The 12,148-nt window shown below is 41.9% G+C and overlaps 1 protein-coding gene across 1 annotated transcript; it reads right to left on the minus strand.

Moving 5' to 3' along the window:
- Nucleotides 1-4,746: 4,746 nt before the first annotated feature.
- LOC103299682 (cytochrome c oxidase assembly factor 5) lies at nucleotides 4,747-12,139 on the minus strand. Its single transcript, XM_054727903.1, has 3 exons — nucleotides 11,915-12,139; nucleotides 7,606-7,689; nucleotides 4,747-5,496 (listed from the first exon to the last, which is right to left on the minus strand). Exons 1-3 carry the CDS (start codon nucleotides 12,011-12,013, stop codon nucleotides 5,455-5,457), a joined length of 225 nt encoding a protein of 74 aa, XP_054583878.1. The 5' UTR covers nucleotides 12,014-12,139; the 3' UTR covers nucleotides 4,747-5,454.
- Between the last annotated feature and the right edge of the window lie 9 nt (nucleotides 12,140-12,148).

Genomic DNA, 12,148 nt, shown 5'->3' on the forward strand with positions numbered 1-12,148 from the left:
TCATTGATGGTTTGATTGTCCCTTATAACCAGGATTACATCTTGTACCTTTTTTTAGACACGTCCCCAGTGACTTCCCCTGGATAAGTTCCTGACGGTAGAAATGTACAGTTAAAGGACAGTGTAAATGTTTTTAAAGTTTTGAATTTTTCATACAGGCATACTCAGAGATGTTGCGGTTTGGGTCCCAGACAACCACAATAAAGTGATTATCACAATAAAGCATGTCACACGAATTTTATGGTTTACCACTGCATATACATGTTCACACTGTACTGTAATCCACTAAGTGTGCAATAGCATTATGTCTAAAAAGCTAATGTATTTACCTTAATTAAAAATTACTTTATTGTTAAAAAATGCTGACCATCATCTGGGCCTTCGGCAAGTCATAATCTCTTTGCTGGTGGAGGGTCTAGCCTTCAATTTGTAAAACAGTGTCTGCGAAGCCCAGTAAGATGAGGTTTGCCTGTATTATTCCCAGAAAGTTAGGCTTCCCACCTGTAGCATGTGCCTTTTCCTTTTATTACTGATGTTAAAAATGGCATCTTGTTTCAAGTTCGGTGTCTTTGGTTACTGTGAAAACTGAACATCATTTATACTTCTCCTTGTATTTCTACTTTGTGACCATTGGAGTGGTGGTCATTTTAATGGATTGTTTGTAAGATACAAGACTGCATACCAGTCTGTCATGTGTTGCCAAGTTTTAAAACCTATTTGTCAGTTGTCTTTTAGCTTTACGGTATGGGTATCGAGAAGTTTTAAATTTGTATGTAGGCAGTTATACCTTTTTTTGATGCTTGTTTTGAAAACAAGTCCTGACTTCACTGAAGGTGAGGTGGCGTACCCGTCCCTGTCTGGGTAGAACGCCCCTCCCCATCCTCGGCTAAGATCTGGCACACGGGCAGTAACTGCCTTGTTATCACAGCTCTCACTACCCAAGCTGTGACACAGAGCCCCGAGCGTGGAGGTACAGGATAGTCACACTGCAAACTTCCCCTCACTCCTTTTGTGCCTCAGCACTACCTTTGCCAGGATTCCTCCCTGCACAGGCTCCCGGGGGCCTTTTTGGCAGGTCTGCATTCAAATACAGACCTTAAGGTGCTGACACTGTTGTATCATGTAACGGGAAGGGAAAGAAAGCTGAGACAGTGGGAATTTCCACAGTGAGGAAGAAGACTTTTTTTGTTAATCCTCGCCCGAGGATATTTTTCCATTGATTTTTAGGAAGAGTGGAAGAGAGCGGGAAAGAGAGAGAGAAACATCAATGTGAGAGAAACACATCGATTGGTTGCCTTCTGTACAAGCCCCTAACCAGGGCCTGGGCCGGGGAGGAGCCTGCAACCAAGGTATGCGCCCTGGACCGGAATCGAACCTGGGACCCTTTGGTCCACAGGCCAATGCTCTATCCACCAGCTTCATATGGAAGCTCTAGGGACTCGGAATAGCAAAAACAGTCTTGAAAAAATAACAATTTGGAGGTCTTATACTTTCTGATTTCAAAACTTACTACAAAGCTATAGTAATCAAAACAGTTTGGTAATGGCATAAAGACAGACATAAGCCAGAAATAAACCCTGGCATATACAGACAAATGATCTTCAACAATAGTGCCAAGAATATTCAGAGGAAAGGACAGTCTTTTCAACAAATGATGTTGGGGAAAACGGTATCATCTGCAAAAGGATGAAATTAGACCTACACCATTTGTATACAAAAATCAACTCAAACTAGATCAAAGACCTAAACATAAGAACTGAAACTAATATAATTAGAATAAAATGTAAGGGAAGAGCTTAATTAGATTGGGCAATGATTTCTTGGCTATGATACCAAAAGCACAGGCTATAAAAGTAAAAACATAAACTGGACTACATCGAATTTAAAACTATGCATCAAATACTACCAACAGAGTGAAAAGAAATGTGAGAAAATATTTGCAAATCATATATCAGGAAAAGGACTGATATCTAGAATACACAAAGAATTCTTGGAACTCCGCAACAAAAAAACCAACAACCCTATTTAAAAATGGGCAAAAAACTTGAGCAGACATTTCTCCAAAGGAGATTTACAAATGGCCAACAAAAACATTAAGTGATGAAATGATGCTCACCATCAGCAGATGGTGGCTGCCAGGGGGTGGAGAGAAAAGGTGATGGGGAGTTGTTTAATGGGTATAAAATTTCAGTTCTGTAAGATGAAAAAAGTTCTGGAGATTGGTTGCATAATAAGGTGAATATACTTAACACTACTGAACTATATACTTAAAAATGGTTACGATGATAAATTTTACATTATGTGTATTTTATGACAATTATAAAGTTACTAATAGAAGTATCAAATTATTTTTAAGTGGATTATAGAGCTACATATAAGCTAAAACTATAACACTCTTAGATGAAAACATAGGAATAAATTTCCATAAGCTTGGATTAGGCAGTGGATTTCTTACATACACCAAAAGAAAAACAGATAAATTGGAATTCATCAAAATTGAAAATTGTGCTTCAAAAGACAGCATCAAGAAAGACAAAACACAAATTAGGAGAAAAAATTTACCATTCATTTGTCTTTAAGGAACTTGTATATACAATGTATAAAGAACTCTTACCACTCAACAATAAAAAGATAACTTAATTGAAAAATGGACAGTTCTCCAAATATATACAAGTGGCCAATAGGCATATGAAAACATGCTCAATATCATTAACCATTAGGGAAATGCCAATCAAAATCTCAATTAGATGCCACTTCAAACCTGATAGAATGTCTATAATCAAATAGGTATAAAATAACAATTGTTGATGGTGTGGAGAAACTGAAATCCTCATACTTTGTTGGTGTGGCCACTATAGAAAAGTTTGGTGGTTCATCAAAACATTGTTACATTGCACAATAATACCATCCTTAGGTATACAGTATGTCCTCACTTAACATCATCGATAGGTTCTGAACTTTAAGTGAAACAATATATAATGAAACCAGTGTTACCATAGGCTAATTGATATAAATAAAAAGTTTCTACAACATCTTATCAATGTTCTAACAAAACACCAATGAACAAATAGACATTATGTTAGGACCTGCTATATACCCTAAGAAATGAAATGTGTCCATGCAAAACCTGTTCATGAATGTTCATAGCATCCTTAGCTATATAATGAGGTAATATGCAAATTGACCCTCACGCCCTCACAAGATGGCTGTCTATGACCAGGCCAGCAGGGGGGTTAGTGAGGGACGACCAAATGACTGAACAGCAGGCTGTGTGGGGCGACCAGGCTGATAGGGCGGGGGTGCAGTTGGAGGTGACCAGGCTGGCAAGGGGGAGCAGTTTGGGGTGATTAGGCTGGCGGGGGGGGAGGGGCAGGCAGTGAGAAGTGACTAGGCCAGTGGGGGGGCAGTTGGGGTCAACCAGGCCGGCGGGCAGGGGGGGCAGTTAGGGGCGACCAGGCAGGCTGGCAGGTTGAGCGATTAGGAGCCAGCGGTCCAGGATTGTGAGAGGGGTGTCCCCTGAGGGGTCCCAGATTGGAGAGGGTGCAGGCTTGGCTGAGAGGACCCCCCTCCCCCCATGCACGAATTTTGTGCACTGGGCCTCTAATCAGTCATAATAGCCCCAAAGTGCAAACAACCTCAAGTCCATCAACTAATGAATGGATAAATAAAATGTGGAATGTCTATACTATGGCATATTATTCTGCAGTGAAAAATAGTGAAGTACAAATAAATACTACAGCCTTGAAAACACTGTGAAAGAAGCCAGTCAAAAAAGGCCACATATAATTCCATATAGGCAACCTTTCAACCTTTTGGTGCAAGGGATCACACCCAACCAACTGAGCTACACTGGCCAGGGCAAAGGTAAATTGCATTACATATGAATTTCTCCAAATGAAGCTCTCAATAAAACTATTACATAATTTTATCAAAGTTCCTTTTAATAAGAGTTGTAGCACTTAGTTATACAAGAATTGAAAAAAATCCAGCATTTTCCCTTTCTCAGTGATAGTAGTACACACAATAGACCTCTGGGATTCTGCAAGGACTAGTGCTGGCATGGAATTCTCACTTTGGGTGAACATCTGCAAAAGAAAACAAGCTATAGAATACCTTGACTGCTTTAACTCTGATGACCTGTGGATGTTATGAAGATGCGGCTCATTTTTCTTCAACACTGAAAATAAAGTTGAAAACTTTATTATATAGCACAGTTCTGTACTGTATTGTGATCAGAATAAAGTCAACGATTGTAAACTTTTTCAAGCATTTCATGTTTCCACTCCTGCTTTCCATAGTGAACTTGTCTTTTTTCAGTTTGTGCAGAATCCTCCTTTTCTTTAGGGGTGAGGCCCATCACTCATCCACTGTGATTCTCATGGGAATTATGAGACCCAGGCCTGGCCGAGATCATGCCCTATTCCTTTTCCCACAGGGGGTGGTCTAATTCAAGGGCATGTGATCCAGGGAAGACAATAGCCCTTTCGTAGAATTTGACTACTGGCCCCTAAGAAAGGAAGTTTTCTCTCTTCTTTTTGGATCATGGATATTAAGGATGCGTGCTTTTGGTTGACACTGACCTCTTTCCCATTATGTAGCGAGGGCCAGCCTGAAAATGGAGCCAGGAAACAAACAGCCCAGCGAGGGCGGAGAGCCCAGGCTACAGAATCCAGCGACGCCTGATTGTGTGATGTTAAGGTTATGAAGCTGTTAAGTCAGTGAGTCAGTGCAAATGAAGCATTTCTCCTCCAAGAACTCAAACGCAATTTATTTTATAACTAAACAAGACAGAATAAATAAAAGACAGTTTTATCCTAAACTTCCCCAATAGACATTTTCTCCCAGGCTCCATGTTATCAATTTTAACAGTCCCATTAGGTGCCTTCAGAATATTCACAAAGGACGTATACAAAGTGTCATTTGGTTTAAACATGTTTGAAAATAATCTTTGTGCTTTAGAACAATTTCTTTTATTTTTTTTGGGGGGGGGGGGTTAATCCTCACTTGAGGATATTTTTTCCATTGCTTATCAGATAGTAGAAGGAGGTGGGGGGTGCAGAGAGAGAGAGGGAGAGACACACACAAGTGGTTGCCTCCCACCTGTGCCCCTTCCCAGGTAGATCCCCTTGACCAAGATTGAACCCATGGTCCTTTGGTCTGCAAGCGGACACTCTAACCATTGAGCTAACCAGCTAGGGCCTTTAAAACAATTTTTAAAACGCATTTATTATGCTCCCTTGCTCATAACTGGTCAATTAAATTTTTCTTCTAAAAATAACTCAGAACAATAAAATTATTTATAGATATTAAAAAACAGAAATCATGCATTCTCTCCAGTGCTCCATGGTCCAACCAAACAGGTGTAAGGAAAAACATGTTTCCAACTTCGGTTTCTGTGTTTTAATGACCAGAGGAAATCCTTGTTGTATTCATCTTGGTTTCAACAGAATAGTTATCAATATCCTTTTCTTCCTCTGAATCTTGATCTGGCATCCAACTGAAAATAAATGTACAATCAAATCAAATTTTGTACATAATTAAGTACAAGTTTGCTAAGGGGCACCACTACTGGAAAGAAGTAGACCAGTTTTCAGCACAATTACAAAGACAATTGTCAAAGCTCTGTCTATGGAGCGGTCTGTGCCTCCCCCCCTCCCCCAGGCATTTTCTCGGCCTCTCTCTCTCTCCTATGATCCAAGGGTCCTTTGGCCTCTGTACTCCTTTCCTGAGCCCATTCCTTCTATGGCTCACTTCGACCTCTGTGACTTTGTAAATACGCTTTCCCTTACAGTTTGAGTCTTGCGTCTGAATTCTTTCTTAGCCAGAACGCATGTACCAAGGTTGCTGAACTCCACTGCTCTAACACCTGGTGTCATTTCCTGCCAACAATACAACTGACTCATTTTAAAGGTACAATTCACAAGTTTTTAGCATACTCAACCATCACCGAAATCACTTTCCATTCTTTCCTAATCCTCTTCCCCCTTCACCTGCACTAACAACTATTAATCTTTCTGTTGCTATAGATTTGTCTATTCTGGACATCTATAATAATAAAAGTAATATGCTAATTAGACCGGACGTCCTTCTGGACAAAGCCGGGCTGCAAGGGAAGCTTGGGTCCCGGGTGCCAGAGGGAAGGCGGTGCCGGCAGCTGGGGGAAGGAAGGCCTACTCTTGCACGAATTTCGTGCATCGGGCCTCTAGTTTAATATAAATGCATATATGCAAAAAGACCGAAAAATAAGTGAGCTAAGTGTTTATCTTAAAGCTTTAGAAAAAGGACAAGTTAAACCTAAAGATAGTAGAATGAAGGAGAAACAGAAAACAATTAAAGACTATAATTTTTTTTAAAGGCAATTGTCAGAACTACCATAAAACCCCACAAAGAACCCAAAATATTAAGGATGGGATTAAAAACAAGTTCCATTTAAGGTCACAATAAGGATTTTCTTCTCAAGTGGACTATAAATTACATTTATCTTTTTCTCTGAACTAAATTCAATTGTTCTAGCAAACTATTTTCTAATTAAGTTTTGTTTAGGTTAATATTAAAATGTACCTGAAATCTTTAAATAGCAACTGAAAAAAGAATGAGCCGGAACCTGTTTGGCTCAGTGGATAGAGCGTCAGCCTGCGGACTGAAAGGTCCCAGGTTCGATTCCGGTCAAGGGCATGTACCTTGGTTGCGGGCACATCCCCAGTGGGGAGTGTGCAGGAGGCAGCTGATCGATGTTTCTCTCTCATCGATGTTTCTAACTCTCTATCCCTCTCTCTTCCTCTCTGTAAAAAATCAATAAAATATATATATTTAAAAAAAAAAATGAACGAGCCTTGAAAAATATAAGTAACACATAGCCATTTGAGGATCAAAAATCCTTCAATTACCTACTCATTTGATGGCAGGACTAAGCCTCTCAGTATGGCCTCTTAAGGGGGAGGAGGAAGGTGAAGAGTACAAGTCAGTATTAAGGCAAACTGCATAGGCTGTCAATATCACTCCCTAGACATTCTACAGGAAGGAATTATTTTACAGATGGACCCTACTAATGAGTCCAGCATAACCAATGTGGGACAGACAGCCATTTCTTCATCTGATCACTACACGAAGCTGAGCCATATTTTCAAAAAATGAATAATTTTTAAATATGGGAATCATAATCAGGATAAGATGCTTTGTACTATGAGCGAAAGATAATTCAAACTTCCCATCTAACCTTCGTTCTGAGTCCTACACTCACTGTTTGAAATACTAAGTAAAATTACCAGCACAATTTAAATTGTTTCAGGTTTTTGTCAAGCATGTATAATTGAAGTTGCATTAGTGAAGTGTGACATTAGTCTTTTCTTGGACGAATAGTGAATTACTTTACATTATACTTGCCAAGACTTCATTTTCATACTTCAGAAATTCACAAAGGTCAGCAGCTATGGTTAGCATAGTGGCAGAATAATAGTCAGCTATGGGTTTTCATGAATGCTACCTAACATTAACTCCCTCGAGTTCCAAATAATGTCACTACCACCTATTAATAATTACAAGTCACTCACATATTTAATTCTACATAGCTAATTTTTAATGTAAGCTTTTAAAAATCTTTTCTTACCATTGATCTTTTACATTCAAAAAATGAATTTTTTAAAGCTTTGCAGTTTCCTTCCTTCAGACATTGCCGAGGGGATTTTCCTTCCTATGACAAATAAAACAATGTAAGTACCTGGAAATTTTCTCAGAAACTACAAAATAATAGCCCTTCTGAAAACAGTTCTTTTTTTAAAAGCAAATGAAGAAAATAGTAATTTATGTAAGAAATAGTTCATAATTCATTTTGACTATTGCTGCTTAAAGGAGAAAAGGCCAGAATTTTTTTTTTTTAAAGGTGTAAACTAATTCTGGGCACTTATGGGGGCTCTTGAGGTCTTGAAAACACTCGTTTCCACAGGATACTTCTTTAAAAATGTTCATGTAAAAACCTAGAAACTGGTATCTCCAGCTCCTCATGGATAGAAAAGGAAGAGTAAAAGTGAGAGGAATAATGGTTTCTTCACTGTTCTTAAAACTAAGACAAGAACTAAAGGCAAGAAAGTAGTGTGTGTGTATGAGAGAGGAGAGGGAGGGCGGGGGGGGAGGGGGAGAGAGAGAGAGAGAGAGAGAGAGAGAGAGAGAGAGAGAGAGAGAGAGAGAGAGAGAGAACACATGCACGTGAGAGATCAGGCATCTGGTGAATGTGATGCAAGCAATTTTGGTGCCACCAACACATCTCTGCATTTTCCTACCTCCTGCCCCCCAAAGCCAAGTTCTCTATGCTGAGCAGCTCAACTGAGTAAGAGCTGGAAGAGGAAAGGGAGCTATGAGCAGAATTGACATGTACTTGTGAGAGAAGATCTGCCTGAGCCTGATGTGAAATTAACTCATCTTTAAACAATGAAAGCTCCAAAGGAGGTTACAAAGAAAACTGGATTAAATCATCATTCCCTTTTTGCCATCAAAGACATGATGCTGTTACAAGAATGTTCACAAGAGAAATGCTCACTTCTGACTCTTAATAAAAAGACATTTTTTTCAAGCTATAACTATTAAAAATCCACTTTGACAAGGCAACAACTGCAAACTAGGTAAGTAGTATTTTTCTTTTAAGATAAGCATGGAATAAAAGTCCTACTACTGCCCTGGCTGGTTCGGCTCAATGGATAGAGCATCAGCCTTCGGACTGAACGGTCCCAGGTTCGATTCTGGCCAAGGGCACATGCCTGGGTTGCAGGCTCAATCCCCACTGTGGGGCATGCAGGAGGCAGCCAATCAATGATTCCCTCTCATCATTGATGTTTCTATCTCTCTCTCCCTCTCCCTTCCTCTTTAAAATCAATAAAATATATAAATTTTAAAAATCCTACTACTACCTCTACATTATCGTAAAATATTTTAAATCTGCTGTAAATTTAACTTAACACAAAGGTACTTAAATATATTGGACACATTTCACAATTCAAAAAGGCAAGATTAAAATTTAATAGCAGCAAAATTTCTTTTTGAATGCCCTATCCTAATAATTTGTCTAGTAACTAAACCATCACGAGGACTAATTTAGTAAAAAAAAAGAAAAAAAGAAAGAAAAAAATCAGAAGTCTGTGGGAAGTTAAAAAATGAATACTAGAAACTCCTGCCTACACAATAATACCAGGTAGAAAAGAAGACGTACACACTCAAAGGCTAATGGGCAGTGTGAGCACATCGCAAAGCAGGGGGAAGTGCCTGCCAGAGGGGTTCAGTTTACCAGGATTACCCTATATAATCCTACCTAATAATCCTATCCTATATAATAATCCTATATAAAAAAGGCTAATATGAAAATTGACCCAACGGCAGAACGACCCGTCACTATGATGCGCACTGACCACCAGTGGGCAGACGCTCAACGCAGGAGCTGCCCCCTGGTGGTCAGTGTGCTCCCACGGGGAGCACTGCTCAGCCAGAAGCCCTGAGCCGGGCTTACCGCTGGCGAACACAGTGGTGGTGGCAGGAGCCTCTCCCACCTCTGGGGCAGCACTAAGGATGGCACTAAGGATGGCCGACTGACGGCAGGGAGCGGGCCTAAGCCGTCAGTCAGACATCCCCCGAGGGCTCCTGGACTGCAAGAGGGCACAGGCGGGGCTGAAGGACGCCCCCCCCCCCCTTCAAGTGCATGAATCTCGTGCACTGGGTCTCTAGTCCTGTATAATAAGAGAGGGATATGCTAATTATCCCTTACGTGGTGAGGCGAAACGACTGCGTAACAAATGGATCACAGATCTGCAGGAGGGTGGGGCAGCGAACTACAAGCAGGCGGTGTGGAGCTACAGGAGGGGGCAGGGAAGCCAGCTTGGGGGGGGCGGGCAATGGGCAGAGAGCTACAGGAGGGCGGCAGCAACCTCTTGTACGGATTTGTGCGCAGGGCTACTAGTAAATATATAAAACATCTGGAAAAAGTAGACTGAACTTGAATTTTTTTAATTATGTGAGGTTTAATGACATCAAGCTATGATTTGCAATTCATGAGGGAAAAAATCAAAACCTTACATTATTTTACTATTAAAGAAATATTAATCAAAGTAGAACATATACTGCTTATAAACACCAGCCTTATGCAGTGCTTGGCAATATAAAGATCATTATATCTTCCTACTCAAAGTGAGTTCCAATGTAAAATGAGTCAAACAATTTTGAGGATAAAAATGATCCAGTTCAGTGTTACTTTAAAAGCTCGAACAGCCAGAATTAAGGTGCTCTAAAATCAGAACAATTTTAGTGTTACTACTAAACACTTTAGATAGATGTTAATGAGATAAGACAGAGTACTTACTATTTAAATAGAAACATCTGGTGTGTTCATGCACCAGGAAAAATTAACCCAAATTTCACCTGCTCTGCATAATCAGAGATTTTCCCTCAAGCAGATTTGACACCCCAATCCCAGCACTGCAACCACTCCCCCAAATCACCAAAAATAGACTATTGTCCTGGATCTGCAAAACACAATGTTTTGCCTCAGTACTGCCCTTTGACACTCCAGCTGAAGTCAACATTCAGGATGAATTTACCACAAACTGTAAATGCACTTCCCTTTAAGGGCTGTTTATAAGCATTAGGTTCTCCTCGGTGACCAAATTCAACATCAGTAAGGCCAATATCGACCAAGTCTGTGCCACGTGTCCTGGTCATGCTCTCTGCCTGCAGCTTTCTCATTTTCCAGAGGTGCAATTTCTAAACAGGAGAGAACGTGTCCCATTCATCTCTATGTCCCCTGAATTGGAGCTTGGCACTCAAAAGTTCGCTAAATAAATTCAATCACTGCAAAAAAACCAACTTGGTTTTCCCTTTACTACCAGTAATCCCTCCACGTCCTGAGCTTCTTTCCTCGGTCTCCTTGGCCTTCTTCATGCTGAATGGCAGGATAAACCCAAGCTCCTCCCTGACCCCGGGCCTTCCCGCACTACCTCCTTCTTCCTAAGCCTTCTGCCACCTTCCCCATCCTCAGGCACCACCGGCAGGGCTGCTCCTGGCCCCTCCACGACTCCCTGCCTGCACAGGCTGTTCTTCCCGTAACCACCGCAGTCCCCACTCCTTTCCTTAAGACTCGGCCAAATGTCACCTCCTCTGTGAGAGACTTCCAAATTCTCTGATAAAATAAGGCGCTCTCCACTGGGCTCCCAAGGTATTTTGCTCCTAAATCTACTCATTAAATAAATGCTTACACAGCGTTTATCGCAGGAATTTAGCTCCGTACGCGTCTATTCTCCCCTTCAGATCAAGCTTGTGTCCGGTGTCCGGCATCGTGCAGCCACTGCGCAGGCATTGGCTAGGAGCAGGCGGAAGGTGCGTTTGCACCGAGGCAGCAGCCTGGCACAGCCGGCAGCGGAGCCTGGCAGGGCACCTGTTTCCTCACGTGCACAAGAAGGCTGGACTAGATAACCTCTTAGTTCACACCTCATTAGTCTTCTAGTCTGCCTGACGGCTAGAATTAGTAAACCAAATGTAAACCACGAACCAGTAGAAACACCGATACAGCCTTATGGTTATGTCCATTTTGGGATAGTTATCTTTTCGTTCAAATAACAACAACTTTCTGAAATTGTATCTCCAGTTGCACACAATTAATTGATTGCCCTCTGTATTTGGAAAAGGCAGCATTCAATAAATGTTTATTTAACCTAAATGGTTTAATCTTCACAAAAATCCGACGGAGCGGTATCGTTAACTTCCATTTAAAACCGGAGGGAACCGAGGCTCCCACAGTGGATACGTCCAAGTTTATTAAGTCGGAGCTGTCGTGCGCACCCAGCACCCGTAACCGAGTCCGGTGTGCTGACCGCCGGCGTGGGCGGCCGGCCCGCCTCCCCATCCCGCCGACAGCCCCCGAGGCGCCCGCGGCGCGCTACCTGGAGCACACAGTGGGACTGCAGCAGACAGGCGCCCAGGTCCTCCTTCACGCCCGCGCACGCGCCGCCCTCCGGCTTGTCCTCGTAATACCGAGGCATAGCTGCGCCTGCCGCCCGCCGCGGCCGCGCTATTTCCGGCCACAACAGCAGCGACCCTGCTGCCCGCGAGCGACGTCCCCTGTGGAAGGAACCGGAAACCGGCAGCAACAACTTCCGGCGAGCTCGCGGGGGCTA

This window comes from Eptesicus fuscus, chromosome 16, assembly GCF_027574615.1.
Source record: "Eptesicus fuscus isolate TK198812 chromosome 16, DD_ASM_mEF_20220401, whole genome shotgun sequence".
Lineage (NCBI taxonomy): Eukaryota > Metazoa > Chordata > Mammalia > Chiroptera > Vespertilionidae > Eptesicus > Eptesicus fuscus.

Coding starts and splice junctions, on each gene's coding strand:
- LOC103299682 (XM_054727903.1), bottom strand. CDS start 12,013: ATGCCTCGGTATTACGAGGACAAGCCGGAGGGCGGCGCGTGCGCGGGC. Junction 7,690..11,914: donor AGTCCCACTGTGTGCTCCAG/GTAGCGCGCCGC, acceptor TATTTGTCATAG/GAAGGAAAATCCCCTCGGCA. Junction 5,497..7,605: donor TTGAATGTAAAAGATCAATG/GTAAGAAAAGAT, acceptor ATTTATTTTCAG/TTGGATGCCAGATCAAGATT.